The sequence below is a fragment of the Amphiura filiformis genome, chromosome 20, assembly GCF_039555335.1.
Source record: "Amphiura filiformis chromosome 20, Afil_fr2py, whole genome shotgun sequence".
NCBI classification, from domain to species: domain Eukaryota; kingdom Metazoa; phylum Echinodermata; class Ophiuroidea; order Amphilepidida; family Amphiuridae; genus Amphiura; species Amphiura filiformis.
This window is the reverse complement of record NC_092647.1, coordinates 8,785,851-8,808,284: the sequence shown is the minus strand read 5'-3', so window position 1 is coordinate 8,808,284 and position 22,434 is coordinate 8,785,851. Positions and strand designations below refer to the sequence as shown.

The 22,434-nt window shown below is 40.0% G+C and overlaps 1 protein-coding gene across 1 annotated transcript; it reads left to right on the top strand.

Moving 5' to 3' along the window:
* The first annotated feature begins 667 nt into the window (after nt 1-667).
* LOC140142826 (uncharacterized) lies at nt 668-17,009 on the top strand. The gene is made up of 5 exons (XM_072164836.1): nt 668-773; nt 1,448-1,491; nt 7,619-7,778; nt 9,706-9,761; nt 15,370-17,009. The coding sequence occupies exons 1-5, from the start codon at nt 730-732 to the stop codon at nt 16,452-16,454; spliced, it is 1,389 nt and encodes a 462-aa protein (XP_072020937.1). The 5' UTR covers nt 668-729; the 3' UTR covers nt 16,455-17,009.
* Nucleotides 17,010-22,434: the final 5,425 nt, after the last annotated feature.

Here is a 22,434-nt window from a genome sequence, read left to right as displayed (position 1 = left end):
TGACTCTGTTTGCATGTTTTATTTTGCAATTTATCAACCTTCTGTCCAGAAGCATGTGATTCTGATAAATCAGGATACCATGGTAACATATCATGATGAAAAATCGTGTATCCGTTGAACCCAAGTCCATCATGTAGGAGTATAATAGATCGACCCACCGTATGGCAGAAAACCAAACCCAGCCTAGTTTGTAATCAGGAAACAGGAAAACAATAAATGAACTGAAAACCAGTGTCATCAAAATCATCACCAATTGTTTCTAAGATACACCAAACAGTTGGATGATAGTGACACACTGTATACTATTATTGGAATTATTAATATCACCACAATGTGCTGTTATTATATGCGGAAGAAACATTTCGTTGGAGTATAAAATAAAGGACGGTATCTACACCCTGATAAATAACAAGCGTTGTACCAAGTACTCGATATTGCTGGACACACAAGTGAGAGTTGTGACTCTCGCATAGCGTGACACGACATTGTTTCACTATCTGACTATATCATATAAATATTTGATAACGTCGTATCTTGACGAAAGTGAACCTGATAATTGAATACAAATTGGGCATATCAGCCGCGTATTGTCGAGAAAACAGAACTGTTTCGACTTATATATGTATAGCAAGCTTTATACCAAGCCCATTGATTTGGCTTTTAAAGACAATAGACTATTGTCGCTTGGTTTCAACAGTGTTATCTGGTTGTTGGCAATCTGGTATTACCATGGCCAATATAACTTTGAAAGTGACATTGGAGTGTTCGAAATGGTAAGTGTCTCTTGATTTCTAAATATGAGGAAATACTAATGATATATAGGCCTAGATAAGATAATTAGGAAGCACACATGTGAAATACGACAAGTTGTGACTTTATACCCTCATACGTTACGTCGCAATTTATACGGGCGATGCTGTTTAGGCAAGCTTGTCACAGAGCCTGGAAATCCTGGAAATTGAGCATTAATCCGGGCCAACCCGTTAGGAGAAAAGAAGGAGCGGTATTTTGAATTGAAAAGAACAGGAGCTATTCCGAATATTTGGTTTGTGGTAGGCCTACGGGTTAGGGCTAGGGTTTACTTTAACGCACAAATGACGAGTACTTACGCTTTCGCGCACTTTCCGTACCCCTTCAAATAGGCATACAATGTCCAAACTCCAATAAGTACAAAATCTTGTAAAGGTACGCGTTCATATATTCAATGATTTGATATCTACAGAAAAATCTGATATTTTCATCTGGTAGTGATAGGCGTCAAACTGTGGCGTAGCGTCATAAGGGCACGTGCCCTCAATCGATTGCAAAATTTAGAAAATCCAATAGGAAAATAGTCGAATGAAATCGTACATGTTCTACAAGTAGGTAAGTCGATTTCGATAAAGTATAATCTTTTTGTCCTCTTCACCATGGTTGTTAACGTTTCCTTTTGTTTTTATCCTAACAGGAATGAGAGCGGTACATGTCTGGAATATCTCGCAGGTAACATAGGTAAGAAACACTTTGTCATCCAGTAGGCATATAGCCTTATTAGAGAGCTCGCAATTCCAGGGGGAACTAGGGGAACTACTGTCGTTGTAACCCTTGCAATTGAACTCTCAATGTTTCTTGAAAATGGAAAACCCTTAGAAACATGTCGTGTTCTACCATAGAGAGTAGAGAGAATTCTACTGTCCATGGTTCTACAGGCTTTTTAGAGAACCAAATAATGGGATCACAATAATCTGTCAGATAAAGGTATAAAGAGTAAGGGAACGAACCTCTAGTGCATAGGCTGGAAGCGATTGGACCAGACTCCACCATGTAATGTTGATGCGGGGCCCCGGGGTATAGTGTCCGCAGCATGACTGTTAAAATTGAATAAAGCCGTTACCCATTTGTACACCTGGATGGGGAAAGGCCACATGGTCAAGGGCCTACGATCTAAGTGCACAACACGTCGATGTCGCGGGGATTCGAATCCACGACCTCGAGCTATCTCGTGAGTATGAGTGGAAGTCTTAGACCGCTGCACCAACGTGCCCCAGTGTCAGGACTCATGCACATTCAAAGAATATGAATCATTTTTGAATATGTCCGGGAGTATGTATTACCATTGCAAGTTTTCAAGAGTGATACCATGAATGCTGTAGGAGAAGGTGTTTGGTTTCCACTTCTTGGTAACACGCACCACCTGGCATTTGGCTGGGTGAAATTACATAAGCCATTGAGATCTTCTTGCAGTAAGGAAGCATCATGATGGGACGATATCGTCTTGTAAAGTGCAGTATCATCAGCAAACAGGCGGGTTTTCGAGCTATTTACGCAGTCCGGTAGGTCGTTGATGAATGCCAAGAAGAACAACGGTCCCAGAACGCTGCCTTGTGGTACGTGTAAAGACACATTGGCTTGAGTGCTGATTTGGCCATCAACCAGGACTTGCTGTGTTCGGTGGCTGAGGATGTCCGTAACCCATTGAAGAGCCCGGGGGGGGTCTTCGAAAAAAAATTTACGGGGATGTGCCACGCAGACTTTCGGATGCTGATTTTCTCTATACCTACTTTTTGCTGGTTTTGCCACCCATCAGTATACCAATTTTTCACAAAAAACACCCAAAAGCACCCAAATTTGCCCTAATTGGGCTCTTTTAGGGGCACTTTTGCCCAAATGCGCCCAATTGTGCGCATTGGTCTCCACTGAAAACCCACCCATTGATATACCAAAATTGCTCAAAAGGTACCCCAAAACCGTGGCACATCCCCGTATACCTTCAACCAGGTCCAGGGAGAACCCCCTCCGGGTTGAAGAGTAGGTCCACGTATGTCGTAGTGCTGGAGCTTGTGCAGAAGAAGCATATGTGAAACCTTACCAAAGGCTTAAGCAAAGTTCAGCAATATCATGTCTGTTTGTCCTTTTTCTTCGATCCCCTTGGCCAGGTTGTTGATGGTCAGGATTAGCTGTGTGTCGCATGATCTTCTCTTTCTGAAGCCATGCTGTGCATCGGACAGGATCTTCTGTTCAGACAGATGGTTGATTATTGCCCTATGGACCACATGCTCGCATAGCTTACACAGAATGGTGGTGAGAGATATAGGTCTATAATTTGCTGATGACGATCGGCTGCCCTTCTTAAATATGGGAACTACTGCTTACTTCCACGAAGATGGGAGAGATCCTTGGTCGAGGGATGCTTGGTAGAGGAGGCAGATGGCTGGAGCGATCTCTTCCGCAGTTTCCTTCAGAAGTCTGGCAGGCACACCGTCAGGATCGACCAGAAGCCTTGTATGGGTTAAGATTCTTCAGCAACTTGACAATGCCTTGATTGGTGATCTGGATATTGGTGGATGAGTGCTGTGTCTAAGATCAGATAGAGTTGACGAATCATCCTTGGTAAAAACTGGTGCAAATTGGCTATTCAGCAGATTGGCTTTGGTCTTTGGGTCACTGCAAAGATGATTACCTTCCTTTAGAGGAGCAATACCAACTTGATCACAACGCTTGTCTTTGATAATGGCCCCAGTCTTTTACTTGCACCAGGTTCACTGCGTATTATGTCAGGAAGGTACTTGTTGTAGGCCTGACGACAGGTAATTTGGCTCTGCTTCTTCAATCGCCTAAATCTCCTCCAATCACGGTCTCTGTTGGTCTTTCTAGCTTTCTTGAAAGCCCTTGCTTTCCTTCGACAGATCCGTTTGGTAGATCGAGGTGTTAAACCATGGCTGGTTGAATCTGGTGGAACTGAGCTTGGAGGGTACTCTTTCATGGGGTGTTTTCTGAAGATATTGTTCAATCTCCCTGGATAACAGTTCCACTGGAGTAGATGTTGTGTTGCGAGAGACAAACTTGTATGCCCATTCCTTGGTCTACTGAAGGATCAAATCAAAATCAGCATGATTCCACAGGAAGATGTTGCGAGCCCCTGCACTCCCCAGGGGCGAAGAGGGCAAGTGGTTTAATGAGCATTTAGAATCTTGCTACAGATCGCCTGAACATCTTCTTATGGTTCTTTTAAAAGAACCAAATAGTGTGGAGAGCCTCCTTGCCAGTTCCCTCTTGTAGCGATAAAGAACCAAATAGTGTGGAGAGCCTCCTTGCCAGTTCCCTCTTGTAGCGATAAAGAACCAAATAGTGTGGAGAGCCTCCTTGCCAGTTCCCTCTTGTAGCGATAAAGAACCAAATAGTGTGGAGGGCCTCCTTGCCAGTTCCCTCTTGTAGCGATAAAGAACCAAATAGTGTGGAGAGCCTCCTTGCCAGTTCCCTCTTGTAGCGATAAAGAACCAAATAGTGTGGAGAGCCTCCTTGCCAGTTCCCTCTTGTAGCGATAAAGAACCAAATAGTGTGGAGAGCCTCCTTGCCAGTTCCCTCTTGTAGCGAGCAATCGTTCCCCATTGTGTTTATTATTTTGTATTTGTGCAGGATGTAGCCTCATTACCTATTACTTATATTGTATTGGGGAAACGATTAAGCATCAGTAATGATCTCCTTCACTTGTCTACTTATGTAATAATTGTATATCATGCTCACATTAGAACCAGTTTTAACCGCCGTTTATGAGTGGGAGCTGGTAGCCTATTTGTTTTTATTTGTTGTCGTATTTAATTCTAACACTTTGGATAAACTGAATATTAATTATATTCAGTTTCCTCTTGTAGCGAGCAATCGTTTCCCATTGTGTTTATTAATTTGTTCATATTCATGATGCGTAGCCCCATTACCTACTTTACCAATTATGAAGCAGGGTCACTCCATATCAAATCAAGGAGGCGCCCCACCTGACCCCCTCAGATTTGCTTTATATTTTAGTCATATGTTGTACCTGTACAAATATTAAAAACCTGCAAATTTGAGTCTGTAGCTCTTACGGATTTTCTTTGGCAGGCATTTAAAGTTGGAGTAGGGAGGTCTAAATTTGGACCCAAAAGTTACCCCTTAAAAAAATTTCATCTTTGGGAGTCTGTGCCTTCTTTAAAAAAGAAAGAGAGGTCTGAAACTTTGCATACACACTAACTGCATGCCCAATTTGTCAAAAAATAAAAAATATAAAAAATCTGTAATTGCGCGTTGTGTCACGGGGTCATTAAATATGCAAGAAAAAATATAATGTTTTGTAAACTGGCAAGTTTAGCCCCCCTAATTCACATTTTTTGTCAGATTAATTATTTTTTGTTGTCACCGATGCTATATATAGGATAAATACAATGCCTACCCAAAAAATTGGGGTCACAACTCATTTATATTTCGAACAGCGCCCTCACGAAGATGAAATTTATTGCAAATTCAACATTTTCAGGGGGCCCAAAGTCGATGTGGTCCACCTTCAAAATTTATAAAACATCACTTTTATATAACTACTAGTCTTAAATTACAACTTTGCTAAGTCCCAGTAATTGTATAGGTTGACTTCATATAAAATGACAAGCCCAAAGTTGACCATTTTCTTATGATTGCATGTAGTGCAAATGTGCCGAATTCGGAAGGCTTGAAAGTCAAATTGGCCACAATATTAAAAATAAATGATTAGATGAGTAGTTATTGGCCCTATTTACTTGTATTTCCATTTCGTTTTCAATATATACAGATTTTCTATGGTAGCCATTTAAAGTTGGAGTGCAGCGCCCTCACGAAGATGTTTTGTAAACTGGCAAGTTTAGCCCCTTAAATTCACATTTTTGTCAGATTAATTGTTTTTTGTCACCGATGCTATATATAGGATAAATACAATGCATACCCAGAAAATTGGGGTCACAACTCATTTACATTTCGAACAGCGCCCTCACGAAGATGAAATTTATTGCAAATTCAACATTTTCATGGGGCCCAAAGTCGATGTGGTCAACCTTCAAAATTTATAAAACATCACTTTTATATGACAACTAGTCTTAAATTGCAACTTTGCTCAATCCCATTAATTTTATAGATTGACTTCATATAAAACGACAAGCCTAAAGTTGACCGTTTTCTTATGATTGCATGTACTGCAAATGTGCCGAATTCGGAAGGTTTAAAAGTCAAAATGGCCACAATATTGAAAATAAATGACTAGATGCATAGTTATTGGCCCTATTTACTTTTATTTCCATTTTATTTTCAATATTGGGGTCAATTTGACTTTCAACCTTCCGAATTCGGCACATTTGCACCCTTTTGCACTACATGCAATCATAAGAAAATGGTTAACTTTGGGCTTGTCATTTTATATGAAGTCAACCTATACAATTACTGGGACTTAGCAAAGTTGTAATTTAAGACTTGTAGTTATATAAAAGTGATGTTTTATAAACTTTGAAGGTGGACCACATCGACTTTGGGCCCCTGAAAATGTTGAATGTGCAATAAATTCCATCTTCGTGAGGGCGCTGTTCGAAATGTAAATGAGTTGTGACCCCAATTTTTGGGTATGCATTGTATTTATCCTATATATAGCATCGGTGACAACAAAAATAATTAATCTGACAAAAAATGTGAATTTAGGGGGGCTAAACTTGCCAGTTTACAAAACATTACATTTTTTCTTGCATATTTAATGAGCCCGTGACACAACGCGCAATTACAGAATTTTTTTATTTTTTATTTTTTGACAAAATGGGCATGCAGTTAGTGTGTATGCAAAGTTTCAGACCTCTCTTTCTTTTTATAAAGAAGGCACAAACGCCCAAAGATGAAATTTATTTAAAGGGCAACTTTTGGGTCCAAATTTAGACCCCCTACTCCAACTTTAAATGGCTGCCACAGAAAATCCGTAAGAGCTACAGACCTCAAATTTGCAGGTTTTAATATTTTTACAGGTACAACATATGACTAAAATATAAAGCAAATCTGGGGGGGTCAGGTGGGGCGCCTCCTTGATTTGATATGGAGTGACCCAGCACTATCTTCCTCTTATGGTGAATCCGATCATAAGGTGGGATATCTCGTGTTACGAGGCAAGCTGCAGCTGATTTGCTAGCTCTTCCACCCATTGTTCATGGTACTGACATCGAGTCTTTTAAATTTTCGTTCAGCTATAGTGGCGTTAAGTTGTGGAATAATATTGACCCGCCTACTAGAAATGCTGTCAATGTTCAGTCGTTTAAGACAATGTATAAAAGTAGCCATCTAAAGTAGATTGCATATTCGCTTGATTTGATGTTTTTTAAAAGTTGTATATACCTATGATTATATGAAATTACGTGCCATAATTGTTTGTATATTGTATCTAAATCATGTGTTTTTATGTATAATTACTATATTTTATAAGAGTGTCTTTTAATATTGTTGTAACTTAATTGTATATTGCAGGGCCCCGGTTAGAACAGCTTTAAGCTGATTCGGGTATACCCTGGGTAAAGATAATAAATAATAAAAAAAAATAATAATAATAATCTACTATTGAGGGTTGTTAATTGCTGTGGAAACAATATTGAATATGTCTTATCTGTTGTTTTCCTTCCTGATTTACAATTTCACAAAACGCAATATGTTTTTGCTCTTTTTTTAAAAAAAAATGAGCAAATTACGTCTATGTATTTCATTACATGTTTTAAGTTGTTTATATATATTTTACATTTCTTCTATGAATTTCACTACATGTTAAGTTTTTTTATAGTTTTACTTTTGTAGGCTTACAAGTACATATTTATTATTTTTTTTATGCCAACAGTGGTGGGAAGTATTGTTACTCCTGTGGTAATCGCAATACTAGTGATAGTAGGGATATCGCTCTTTCTAGCAATGGGGAGTGTCGTGGCTTCATGTTATTTGATTCGACAAATGCGACAAGGCAAGGAACAAAAGGCAGATGATTGCCATTGTTCTCACAGGTACGTTCATTGGAATGGGGGGGGTGTAGGAGCTGCAATTTTTTTTGGTTTGAATCATGGGGTTAACCCCCTAACTCCCGCAAAAAGTCAAAAACCACACTGTCACATGACAATTTGCATTTTGTTTACTAATCCAATTAATATAAATAACAATTCATTTCTGAATTGTTTATTTGTTTATTACACTTATACATTCGTGGTAGTTTACCGAAGACCTTGATCTTGACCTACCTTGACCTATGGCGTTCACTCCAACTTGGGGTGATCTGCTTCATGATCTCCTGCCACTTCCTTCTATCTTGAGCTAGCCTGCTAGCGCTGACCAAAGAGCTGATGTTTACTTTATTACAGTCGGCTTTCAGGCAGTCACTCCATCTTTTTGGTGGTCTCCCTCTTGGGCGTTTGCCATGGATATGTGCCTCAAATGCTAGTTTAGGAAAACGTGATGATGGCATTCTCTGTATATGGCCGAAGTACCGGAGTCTTTTTGTTGAGATTCTGTCCAGGATGGTAAATTCCATTTCGAGGGTTTTGCGAAGGGCGGTGTTTCGGATCCTGTCGAGACGTGACACTCCCATTATTTTGCGAAGGCACATCATTTCAAATGTTGAAAGTCCTTCTTTAGTGAAGAAGCACACCAAACCTAATCATTAATGTCGAGTGACAACGATCCAATAATTTGGTTACCGTAGGCATATTCAGTTTATATTTTAGCCTTCCGACACTGAACCAGGGGCGTCGCTAGACCAATATGATTCGGGGTGTGTTCAGCATGTTTTGCCGACGGAAATATTTTGTGAATTGTAGACCCAAATTTTTTTTTAGCCAAGACGGCGCTCAAGAATCTAAAAAGTGGGGGATTCGATTCAATTCGATTTTGACCGATTTTTTAAATTAGTAACTATACTACAATATTGACAATGGAAATAGGTCTATTACGTAACAACGGCGCAATGTCGTGACACATTCACCTTTTATATTACTCTTGCAATTTGCCGACAATCACACCTAGCTTTAACTACATTTGCCGACAATCACATGGTTTTGACGACAACAGTCAATTTTTGCCGACAAAATTCTCTAGGTCCATAGCCTAAAATACCACTGTACTGATACACCCTGAATTATTATGTAGAGTGCATCAGTCCAAACATGTACCGATCTAGATGGATCAATAAATCTACACTCAAACTAGGATTTCGCGGTTCTCGGGTTGCGCGGTTCTCGACGCAAAGCGTCGGGCCGCAATACCACTACCTTGACATGCATCATTTTAACCGGACGATTTTACTCGGAGCTGGGGGGAAAAAATCCACACACACACACACACCCCTTCCCGACTTGTGTATTAAGCGGGGACACTCACGTACATTGTGTGTTTTTAATCGACACACCGGGGACAAAATGGCCGATTTCAAAAACATTTTTTGATGGAATAATTGACCATTTGGGGTCATGACCCCACACCTGTGTAGTGTCCCCGGTTTTTTTATTGCATTTTAAAGCTTTTTAGCCATAGGGGATGCAGGTGGTATAGTCTCTACAACCGGGGACGTCCCCGGTTGGCAGATGTCCCCGGTTGTGTGATTAAACACACGAAAATGTCCCCGGAAGTGATCATTTTCAGGCGCCCCCCCCACCACACACACCTCACACACCAATAATAAAAAAATAATGTATGCAAAATTATGCATATGAACTACCAAATTAGCATAATTATTTTGCGATGAAATCCTAGTGGAATTTGAAGACCGCCAATTGCCACCCCTCCACCTAATCACAATACTTTACACCTTAACAGTTCCGAGAAATTGCACTTGCAACCCCAGACCGACAGACGGTCGATGGAATAATAATAAACTAGTCAATTTAATTTATCAACAATTTTATACGATAATAATTCTCTGTTCTATTTTCTATATTACAGGAAAGTTAAACCCGAACAGTATGACATGGGAACTACACAACAATTACCTTTGCCAGGTAAAGTGACTTGTATAAACCGGTACATAATTAATATACGTAGAGTACAGGTTGTCCCAAAATCTTTAGAAAAATTGGTGAAACTTATATGGGAATTTTAAAAACTCTACCGCTATTAAACTCAAGATATAATACAAATTTCTTCTCACTTCAATCGGGGTCTATTCCAAAAAAAATACAGCACTCATTTTTTGAATGAAAAAGTATTATCCTGTTTTGCCAAATGAAAGTGATATAAAACGTAGCTAAATCTTAATCTTTCATTTAGTTCTAACTGGCAATAAAAGTAAAATTTCCGATTTGGCCAAATGTATGAATTCATGGCCAAAACATGCATTTTTAGTTTGTTTTTCACATGCTGTGACAATCAAGTCTAAAGACTTGTACGAAGTCTAATTTCAATTTATGCATTCTAATTTTTGGAAAAGACATGTTTCATTTTTATAACCAATAATTTAATTAAAGAACCACAAAAAAGTGAAAATTTTGCTATATATTCAAGATTTTGAATACTTAGACTTGTTCCTAGTCTTTGATTATTGTGACTCGATTGTGAGAAAACATACCAAAAATGCATTTTTGTGGGGTTTTTTTTCAAGAAATTAGTAAACTAGTGAATTTTTTCTTTTATCTCCAGTTAGTACTGAAGTAATGATTAGGATTGAGCTATGTTTCATTTTGCAGAACTTGATAATATTTTTTTATTATAATCACACACAAATTAGTGCTGTATATCATCGAAGCTCGACGTAAATGGTCACACAAAATTATTACATGTTCTTTTTAATATAAATAGTAAATTTACCAAAGTAAAACAGTGCAAACACTTCTAGGTTTCGGGAGATGGGAGAAGGGGTTCTTCTTAGTTGAAGGTGTACCACGATTTTGCGGTATCTTTTCAGCGATTTTGGTTTATCGATGCTTTCAGTGGAAACAATGCGCCCAATTTAGCGCACTTGGGCAAAAGTGCCCTTAAAAGCACCCAATTTGGGCAAATATGGGTACTCTTTGAGTGTTTTACGATATATATAAAATTGGATCGATTGAGCCTATATTTATTGGTCGAGCTAGATTTAAAATATTGAACGAGAATCTAATATTTTAAACTCATAGTGATACCAACAAACATTGGGCGTAAAGCACCCAATTTTATCAAATTTTATAGAGAAAGTCAGCATCCGAAAGTTTGCGCCCCGTGCAAAATTATTGGAACCCCTAAGGAGCTGGGCAATAATTATGAGCCCTGGGGAGGGTAAAATGGGGGGGAAGAAATTTTTGCGAGCCGAAAATGGGGGGGTGGGCAAACAATCTTTGGCGAGCCGAGAGGTGGGGGCAAGCGATTTTGGCACACATTCATGGGGCGCGTTTTAAATAAAACGCTCTAAAAAGGCTTCGGAAAACAGTACGGAAACGCTTTAATATGCTTATTTTCATGCTCGCTGCGCTCGCAACATTTATATATTGACCCTTTTCCCTCTATCCCACAATGCACTATTCCAGGGGGGCATGACGTAGTTCATCAACCTCATAAATCGTGTGCATCCGATGGTCTTTGCCAGGCCTTTGCAATTATTTTGTCTTAATATGGGCATACTGATTCCATATATGCGGATTATCGTAAAGGCCATCGATGTTACTAATTATGCAATTATCATGATTATTGAGTGATGCAGTTACGGAGCGATGCAGAACATCTGTGATTCTGTTGACGTCTTATTTTCATCTCCGGAAAAAAAGTGAAACGGAAGCCGACAAAATATCACTGCGTGTCCCGTCAGTTTTTCACATTAGGTCTATAAAAATGTATAGAAAGTTAGGTTTCAATAGCAGGAAACTTTTTTTGGCGACGACACCATGTCCATAAGGCATAGAAATGTTGTTTTTTGACCCCGAAAGGTATTAGTGATTGCGCGCCATTATCGTGATGATCGGGGATTCCTTTTTTGTAATGAAGGCACCAGCCGAAATGTCCGTATTCCAGAATGTAATGAACATAACTCTGTACTCCCCCGGGGAGATGATGTATTTTGTGACACTCATACCCCCCTGGAATAGTGCATGATGGGAAAGAGGGAAAAAGGTCTATAGACCATAATAGGTTTGCAAATTGGGATCCAAAAATTTGGCATGTGCAAGGGGGGGGGATATTTTTTGGCCGGCCGAGAAGGGGCAAGCGACTTTTGGCAGGCCGAGAGGGGGGCAAGCGATTTTTGGCGGGCCGTTCAGAAATTTGACCTTCCCGGGCTCATAATTATTGCACAGCCCCTAAGTGACGGTCCTGTCCGACTCGCCTTAAGGTTACATTAGTACATATCCCCGGCACAGAGTACAGAGAGTATTATCCGAATCGAAACAGTGAACTCTTCCGGAAAGCTAGTGCAATCCCCAACAATGAGTAGTATAAGGAAAGCAATAAGCTTATCACTGCTCACAACTGAAATCGAAATGTTCATTTATCATGAAAATACAATCAAATTAATATAATGTGAGATTGTGATTTCAAATTTTGAACTACAATTTAACTTTTGAATGGCTTATGCCTATTAGGTTAAGCCTATAGATTTCTTGTAATCGGGAAATGAGATGAAATATATCCCAAATAGGCCTACACGAGATATATATTCCAGATGTGTGTCTGATCATCGTTCACTGACATTATTGTAGTGATTTTAAGCAGTTGGGACTACACATGCATTATTTAGTTATTTAGTAAAATATAAACCAATTTTTGATGTGCATTCAAATTTAGGTATAGGAAGTCCTCAGACCATGTTGTCAGACACAGTAGGTTTAATTCCTCGGACCTCGGTCATGGCTCGTTACAGCTCCGCTACAGCCCAGCTACAGCCTCGCTCCACTCTCGCTACAACCTCACTACAGCTCCACAACATCCCAGCTACAGCCTCGCTCCACTCTCGCGACAGCCTCACTACAGCTCCACTACATCCCAGCTACAGCCTCGCCCCAGCTCCACAACATCCCAGCTACAGCCTCGCTCCACTCTCGCTACAGCCTCACTACAGCTCCACTACATCCCAGCTACAGCCTCGCCCCAGCTCCACAACATCCCAGCTACAGCCTCGCTCCACTCTCGCTACAACCTCACCACAGCTCCACTACATCCCAGCTACAGCCACGCTCAACTCTCGCTCCAGCCTCACTACAGCTCCACCACATCCCAGCTACAGCCTCGCCACACTCGCTACAACCTCACTACAGCTCCACTACATCCCAGCTACAGCCTCGCCCCCCTCGCTCCCCCACTACCGCTCCAACATCCCAGCTACAGCCTCGCCCCACTCTCGCGACAGCCTCACTACAGCTCCACTACATCCCAGCTACAGCCTCGCCCCACTCTCGCTTCAACCTCACTACAGCTCCACTACATCCCAGCTACAGCCTCGCCCCACTCTCGCGACAGCCTCACTACAGCTCCACTACATCCCAGCTACAGCCTCGCCCCACTCTCGCGACAGCCTCACTACAGCTCCACTACATCCCAGCTACAGCCTAGCTCCACTCGCTACAACCTCACTACAGCTCCACTACATCCCAGCTACAGCTCACCTTGGTCTGGGGCGGACATTTTAAAAATGAATTTAGGAGAGCAGCAACGGCATCACTTGCATTACATTCCAGATGTTAAATCTACATCATATGCAAAATTTGAGGAAATTCGCACGAGTCCGTTTTATTTTAGGGCCATTTGTCTATAACTGGTCTTTACATGTAGCCCTATGGAGAGAGTGCCCGTTGAGGGCGCTATAACCCCATTTTAGGAACAAAATGTGATTTAAAAAAACGGACTCGTGCGAATTTTCTAAAATTTTCAGAGTATGTAGTATGAACATGTAGAAATATAATCAAGTAGTTGCCCTATCTGCTCTCCTCCAAAAAAATAAAAAGTCCTATACCTCAATGATAATGAAACCTAGGTGACAGCCTCGCCCCACTCTCGCTACAACCTCACTACAGCTCCACTACATCCCAGCTACAGCCTCGCCCCAGCTCCACAACATCCCAGCTACAGCCTCGCCCCACTCTCGCTACAGCCTCACTACAGCTCCACTACATCCCAGCTACAGCCTCGCCCCACTCTCGCGACAGCCTCACTATAGCTCCACTACATCCCAGCTACAGCCTAGCTCCACTCGCTACAACCACACTACAGCTCCACTACATCCCAGCTACAGCCTCGCTCCACTCACGCTACAACCTCACCACAGCTCCACCACATCCCAGCTACAGCCTCGCCCCAGCTCCACAACATCCCAGCTACAGCCTCGCCCCACTCTCGCTACAGCCTCACTACAGCTCCACTACATCCCAGCTACAGCCTCGCTCCAACCTCACTACAGCTCCACTACATCCCAGCTACAGCCTCGCCCCACTCTCGCTACAACCTCACTACATTCCAGCTACAGCCTCGCTCCACTCTCGCTTCAGCCTCACTACAGCTCCACTACATCCCAGCTACAGCCTCGCTCCACTCTCGCTACAGCCTCACTACAGCTCCACTACATCCCAGCTACAGCCTCGCTCCACTCTCCGGGACAAGAATAATGGATATATTGATCCATGACATCCAACCTCCCCCTCCGACACGCCTCGGGTTGTTTGAACTGCCATTTATATTGTGATGTCACAAATTGTTATATTAACCCTTGCTTTGATACCCTGCGCGCGGGACAATTACTTTAGAATGGAAGTCGGCCGCCTCAGCCCTGCCGGGTTTAAGGCGTGTTTATGTTTATAGACCTTTTTCCCTCATTCCCATCATGCACTATTCCAGGGGGGTATGAGTGTCGCAAAATACATCATCTCCCCGGGGGAGTACAGAGTTATGTTCATTACATTCTGGAATACGGACATTTCGGCTGGTGCCTTCATCACAAAAAAGGAATCCCCGATCATCACGATAATGGCGCGCTATCACGAACACCTTTCGGGGGCAAAAATCAACATTTCTAGATGCCTTATGGACATGGTGTCGTCGCCAAAAAAAGTTTCCTGCTATTGAAACCTAACTTTCTATACATTTTATATATAGACCTAATGGTGAAAAACTAATGACGGGACACGCAGTGATATTTTGTCGGCGTCCGTTTCAGAATCTCTTACACAGATGTTCTGCGTCGCTCCGTAACTGCATTACTCGTGTATTCAATAATTGCATAATTAGTAACATCGATGGCCTTTATGATAATCCGCATATATGGAATCAGTATGCCCATATTAAGACAAACTAATTGCAAAGGCCTGGCAAAGACCATCAGATGCACACGATCTATGAGGTTGATGAACTACGTCATACCCCCTGGAATAGTGCATTGTGGGATAGAAGGAAAAAGCTGCTGTAGCAGGTGTAGCGAGGCTGTAGTGAGACATGAGGGAGGTTTTCCAATAATATTAAATAGTCGCGCGGAAACTCCACACTAACAAACGGTTGAAGTCCTTGCTTCACCCGGCCAATTTGATTGATATTCCTATGTTCTTAGTTTATATAATCAAGCCATGTGACTGTTGTTGAAATATTTCTGCAGTAGGTGTTAATATTGTTTCAAAGGATTATCAAGTTAGTTTTGTTATTTTTCCCGTTTATTTTTAGGTTTGGCAAACCGTACACAGATGGATTTTGCTGAAAGTCGCAATCGTTCAGCTTCCTCTCCAAACATCGTCTTACCTCTTAAGAAATCACCGCAGGAAACCAGAGTCGACTACGAAAATGTAATTGGTCGAGAGAGTCCTAAGAAACCACGACGATCCAATAGTCTTCCCCAGCGTCGGCTCGTCAAAAAATGGCCGGGGATTCGATTCACTAACAAAAGTGGCCAGCAAGATCAAACACCGACCGAAACGAAAAACAACAAGAGTAGGATATTGAAAGGAAGTGCTACGCCTTCAAACCTTCTACAAAATATGCATGACATAACCTATGAGTTGACGGGGAAAGGCGATTTTCAACCACCACCAAAGGACAAGAAATGCAATAACTACGAGTCAGACGAACGCCGTCTGGTGATCTCTTCTGGAGAGGAACCGACATCGCCAGATGACGATGACGCTCAGCCATCAAAAGCTTCCGGTACGAACGGAAACCCAGTGTACTATACTTTGGAGGCGACTATTAATGACGATGACGATTCATCTGATGCTAATGCAAGCAAGCCGGGTATTTCAAAGCATAGTGGTAAAGGAGTCGTATCGTTATCTGTGCCTGGCTCGCATGGACTTGATGAATTACCAATTTTATCAAGAAGTATGAGCGATGCATTTGAAAAGAAGAAAAAGAAGCCATCGTTCAAAATTGTGTCTACTACCAGCAAATTGAATAAAGATTCAAAAAGACAAGTGGTAAATAGCAGTACCTGGAATGCGCGGGAACTTGTGAAAAACAAAATAATGCTTCAACAACAGCGGGAACTATCGGCAAAGTCGGAACGCCGCCGTTCAAGTGAACTTTACGAAGATATTGTCAATGATTGCGCCGATGGTGTGGCACCCCAGCCTAAGGACAGTGAAGTTAAAGCTGCAGAAATTCCCGGGTCCTACTCCTTACTCAGTCGTTCTTTAGAAGAAGGTCTTGCTGGAGGTGGCGGAAAGTTACAGTTGCCCGGTTATCAACAGTTGAGTGTTGGAGGCTCAGAGTACCAATCTGGGCCTGAGAATAATGCCACGGGAATGATGGTATGATTAATTGTGTGTGTTAATTTTGGTAATACCTACAATCCCGGAAAAAATGTGTTCGAACACCTACACTAATTCCCATGTTCTTTTATAGTCACTGGAAACTTATACTATGCCATAGTCGATTTTTGATAAATAGAAATATGTTATTAAGCATGATGAACGCATTCAGTTGAACTCGAAATTATACTGATATTTATTACATCAACATGATCAATGGTATAATAATTATATTAGTAACAATAAAAGTAAAGCTTACGTTGGCTTATATTGTTGAATGCAACATATTATAATGGCATAATTATAATGCTCACTTCAATACTGAACAATTCTGATTTTAGGATTTACCAGTTTATTAATCGCGAAAGCCCGAGGAATCCCTTGGGAAGCTAACAAACAACATGGACAGAGGGAGTACGGTGACTGAAAAGATCAGGTGTAAAATACATCAATTCAGTCAGCTACCTGCACAACCGATTCTTTTGTTCTGCAAGGCTCACTCAGTCATTTAATGAGGCAATACAAACGATCGAAATTGGTGTTGAAATGAGCAAAATTTTGAGTTACACCTTTTCAGTGTAAAATTTTTTCTCAGCCAAATGAAAAGCAATAATTTTCATTTTTTCAGTAAATGGCTGGAAAAACTATAATGCTTGATACTGATTTTTTTAAATCCTGGTGTTAAACTTAGGCCTGAAATTCAGTCATTTAGTGTAAGATATTCGATTTTTATAGGCTTCAGCTCGGCCCGCGAGCTTTTTCTTGGATCAACCTTTTAGCTTTTCAAAGTAATATAGTTCGCTAATGAAGGATTTTCCCCAACTTTCTAAAGCACATCACCGTGAGCTATATATCATAGTTTTGTCAGAATTTCCGTTTTGATTTCACCATCTTTCACTGTCGGCTGAAAAAATTTCTAAATCAACACGTGAAATCTAAAGGCTAGTACTAGCATTGTGGATCGATATCCCTGGGTTTAATAGGAATACCGGCATGGCTATAGTGTTGCCAGAACTTCAATATAGCAAAGAAATTCCCAGACCTATAGCGCTCCTACTGATCATGTTTAACCAGAACACCCAATTGGGGATTTAATCGCTGGTCGGGCAATTTGCTTTCAATGAAAAATTGACCTGGATAACAACAAAGGAAATATCGACTATTTCTGCTGGTTGCTCTCGAGATAAAAGTACTCACCATTGCCTACTTTTACTTAGTTTGACATTTTCGGATCATGAATGGAAAAAGGGTAAAACAAAAACGGAAATTCTGACAAAACTATAACATATAGACCCACACGATGTGCTTTACAGAGGTGGGAAATATCTTTCTTTAGCAAACTATGTTAGTTTGAGACGCTAAAACATGAATTCCGTAAAAAGCTCGCAGGCGAATTCAAGGCCTATAAAAATCAAAAATATCACACTAAAAGACGACACAATTTGATGCTTAATTTTAACACCAGGATTTAAAAAAATGTATATCCAAGCACCAAGTTTTTAACTGACATTACTGAAGAAAAAAAAAATATTGCTTTATATTTGACCGAGAAAATTAATTTCATAGCAAAAAGGTGTATCTCTGAATTGTGCTGATTTTTACATGTATCGATCGACTTTTAGCGCGACTAAGCATTTCTAAAGAATTGGTTGTCCAGGCGGCAGACTGAATTGTGCACAAATTATACAAATCAGAGTTTTAAGCTTCAATGCAATATACAGAGTGTGTCAGTATGCACAATGGACAAGTGGACTACGGAGAAGTCTACTGGAAACTAAGAATTATAGTGTCTCAAATATGTTCCTGTTCATCTTACGCATAGACTTTTCCCGCCAAATAATGTTTGGGAGATGATATGAAGATGAGCATATTGGGCATGCCAACATTGTGCGGGGCTCGAATGGGGACTAAGCATTTCCAATTAGGTTTTTTTTTCCCAATCCATATCTTCAATACGAAAGGTCAAAATTTTCAATTGATCGTCGGCTTTTCATCCCACCTACATACACTTTAAGTATAAATCATCAGATTTATAAAGTTTACTTCGAGTACTGTTAAATATCAAAATATCAATTTTAATCATTTGCCATAAAATGTGTATTAGGCCTACATTGCGAATTTCAAAAAATCAAACTTATTTGATATCAGAAGGACATTCTTCATATTCAGAATGCAATTCGATATGTCTGATGTACTCTAATGTCCCACAATAAATACTGTCCAAACGTTCATACCCCATCCCTTAATTATTATCAATTTAATTTTTAATTTGTCTCTAGGATATTAAAGTTGTATCAACTTATTTAACTCGAGGTTAAGTAATATGACTGGTCATTTTAACTTGAGTCAACGATGATGAATTTATCATACAGCGTCTCGATTAGACTTAAACATGTTAAACTTAAACTGAAACAAAATTAAGCAACCTAACATGAACTTTTTGTGACTCGTTTTAAATATGCATATCTGTTCATGAGATAATGTAATATTAATCAATGTTTGAATAAATTACAACTAATGAACATACACAAACATAAAATGAGTATTGTCTCATGAAACAAAATCAGTCTTTTGTCCTATATCTCAATAATATCAAAGTGGTCATTGCTTCATTTTGTCGTGGTATTTTATTAGCAACATAGGGCTGTTGCCTGAAAATACTTTGTCATGGCGCCATCATCGCTTTAAATAGTCAAGTTTACAATCCTGAAGCAATTATGATGGGCATGTCCTTGTGTTTTCTTTTCATGAGCATTGTGAGGATTCATATTATCTGCTTTTGAAGATTATTGTAAAACGTAGGCCTATACAATTACTCAAGTGTACTAATTGAAAAAATTATGATTTTACCCAGATGTGAAAGATTTACATATACAACAAAATGTTTTCAAAGTTTTAGCAATTTAACTAAAAACTGCAGCGCACTTATTAGTATGAATACATTGATATATTTATTTAGGTCATGATTCTTGAGTAAATGCCAATAATTATATCTAAATGAAAGTTTGGGGTGTTTTCCTCCTCCATGGTGGAAATGACATGACACCCATTCGGGCACCCATTATATCAAGCCCTGGATATACTTAGAACTCATATCATTTCTCTTGTTTATCGGCTTTATTTGTCTAAATATTTGAGTGAAAACATTACTAGGTTATGCTCACTTCTATACCTACCTTAAAATGTAAACAAATTCAAAGTATAGACCTCTGGAAAAGGCAACCGTTACTACTAGAGGTCTATACTTTGAATTTGTTTCTACGCTCACCTGTAATGGGTTTGAGCACTTTTAATTCCAAAGTTAGTCACCTGAAAAAACATACTTATACCTTAAAATGTATATATTGTATTATTAATGTTTTTCAACTTGTAGGCTCTCATTCATCTGGGTTTCAACAACTCTTCCTATAGACGAATCCAACAAGCCAAGTCATGGTCAGGATTTGGTCGGCCATCTTTAGTTTCCCGCTAGCACCAACCTGGGGTTTTGAGCGCCCGATTGTGCAAATAAAAGCCGCCTAACACCTGGAGAAGATGCAAAGACGAGGAGGGTTAATAGTATACAAATATTGACTGCTATGAGGGGCACAGTTAAAATTATAGGCCGAGGTGATGTAAAAAACCATGACTATGCCCGAAGCGAAGCTGAGGGCATAGTCATGGTTTTGACATCACCGAGGGCCTATAATTTTAAACTGTGTCCCGAATATTAAGCAGTCAATATTTGTTTTATATACCGAATCTTAAGATTCTTGTCATCTGTTTGGTTAAAAGCATCGGTTTTGGGAAGAGAAATTAAAAGTTTCAATGCGAACGGCACAGATTACAATCTGCGATTTCCGCGTAATTATAGCGCGCAAAAACATTAACGCGTGCGTAATAGCATTTTACGCTAGGAACAAAGCACACGCAGAACTATGCCCGGGGAATAGTTACTTTAGTGGGCATAGTCAAAACTATGCCCGCTCTTTTAACCAATCAGATGACGGGAATCTTTAGATGAGGTATATAAAATACTATATACAATAGAGGTAATCCTGTCGCATCTATTCATACATAGTCCTTTTGTTCATCCATTTGTACATCTATGCGACGGGATTACCTGCGGAATTATCTCTATTGTATTATTCTATTAACCCTCCTCGACCTTATCTAGGTGTAAGGCGGCTTTTATTTGCACAACTGTTGGAACTGTATTGTGTTGTAAGGGTTTTCCGTCGTCACCCGATTCGACTCGACTATTGCGCCTCTTTTCAACGCGTGCGTACTCCGCGTCGTGCTCGGCGTTGCGTTGCAGACATCGCAGAGAACGATGCGTGTTGTGCGTGTCAATGCTAATTTCGCGCACCGGCGATAACCAGGGCCACAAAATAAAGAAAACAATGTTTACTGAGCGCAAGAAAAGTGGCCGCTTAAATATAACATGTAGGCCTACAAACCAAATTTTGCCAGCGTGCTTCCACTGATAACGGACCTGGACCCCTCCCTCAAAATAGGCTTACGACAGTAGGGTCCAATGGTATGAAGTTATAGGCCTACCCAACAAACACAGAATCAAGTGGTTTTTTTAAACATTAGGCCTAAACGAGTGTTGGATAAATTGGTTAATCCGTTTTAATAATATTGTGGCCTAAATGTTGGGTAACCACTACCGGTATAGGCCTATTATTAAAGGTTATACGTTTGTAGATTTCATAATGAAACGCACCACACGGCAAGTTTATAATCCAACATTTAAATCTTTAAAGCATTTTGTGTTATTGGGTAAAGACCTAGGCCTACTTCGTGCACTGAATTCATAATGCATGCGATATAGACAACACCATCAAAACTATTCAATTTCAAAAAAATGTGTCATACATTTACAAAAATAATATCATAGCCGAATAGGCCAAACGTTTTTTTATACAGCTATAGGCAACCCAGTGTTTAACTTTGCTTTAATTGAACTGCTTTGTGATATGAATCCACCTCGAGATAATTCCGTATTATATAGTTTTTGTGACCAAAAAGTTTTCCTCTCGGTAAACGGCACTAAGCATGCTAAGTAGGCCTATGCCTATAATAATTGTAGGCCTATTATAGTCAAACACTTCCGGCCATGGTGTCAAACGTTTAATAAATCCTCTTTTTGGTCGATCGAGTCAGGTGAACATGGTCACAGCTGAAAATTCCTCACTTTTGTGTAACTTACTAACTTGATAACTCTTTGGTCCAATATCTTTGCAGATTGCAGAATGGGAGTCTTTCTTACACCCGTTTATGACCAAAATACACCAAATTAGTAAGAATATTAAGGCATGAAATCTTAATAATCGACATCATTAGAATAATTGTTCCTATTATGGTAACTTCTTAGGTACCTTTTTTTACAGTGAAAACTTTCCTGCGTAAACAGACAATTCCTTTTTTGTGGCCATATGCGTAAACGAACGCTTATCCGGCATCAGATCGCGCGTGTATACCAGCGCGTTGGTACGCACCAAAATATCCATGTACGTACACATGGTGTCGCAGAAAAATGCATTTTTACCTATTTTGGTCAATTTACGCGAAAACAAGGTCCGGTACCCCCAATTTTTTTTTGCGCGATTTACAGAGCTTTTTATTTTTCATAACATATATAAAATTAAAAAAATTTGATCGATACAATTTTTTTCTACAACGCAAAAGGTTCTCTATTTTGAGAAAATTGCTGATTTTGCCATTGAAGTGTACAGACATTTTTGGAAATGTACACCTCTTTTAAAACGGCTGTAGCTCAAAAGTGAGGTCCGGCACCCCCAGTTATTTTTACTGATTTATTATCTACACATATTAATGTACAAAATATGTCAATTTAAAAAAATTTGATCGAATGGTTTAGTTACGACGGTAAACCCTTGTCTACCTGTGTTTTCGCGGAAGGGGTAAAACGGGTGATGGAATGCAGTTTAAAATTTCCGCCAAGGCCGAATCATTTCACATTTTGGATGCATTGCAGCCG

What these genes read in the sequence shown, in the direction of transcription:
- LOC140142826 (XM_072164836.1), top strand. Translation starts at nt 730, where the DNA reads ATGGCCAATATAACTTTGAAAGTGACATTGGAGTGTTCGAAATG. An exon ending in ATATCTCGCAGGTAACATAG is followed by an intron (nt 1,492 to 7,618) that starts GTAAGAAACACT and finishes TTATGCCAACAG; the next exon opens with TGGTGGGAAGTATTGTTACT. An exon ending in ACAACAATTACCTTTGCCAG is followed by an intron (nt 9,762 to 15,369) that starts GTAAAGTGACTT and finishes GTTTATTTTTAG; the next exon opens with GTTTGGCAAACCGTACACAG.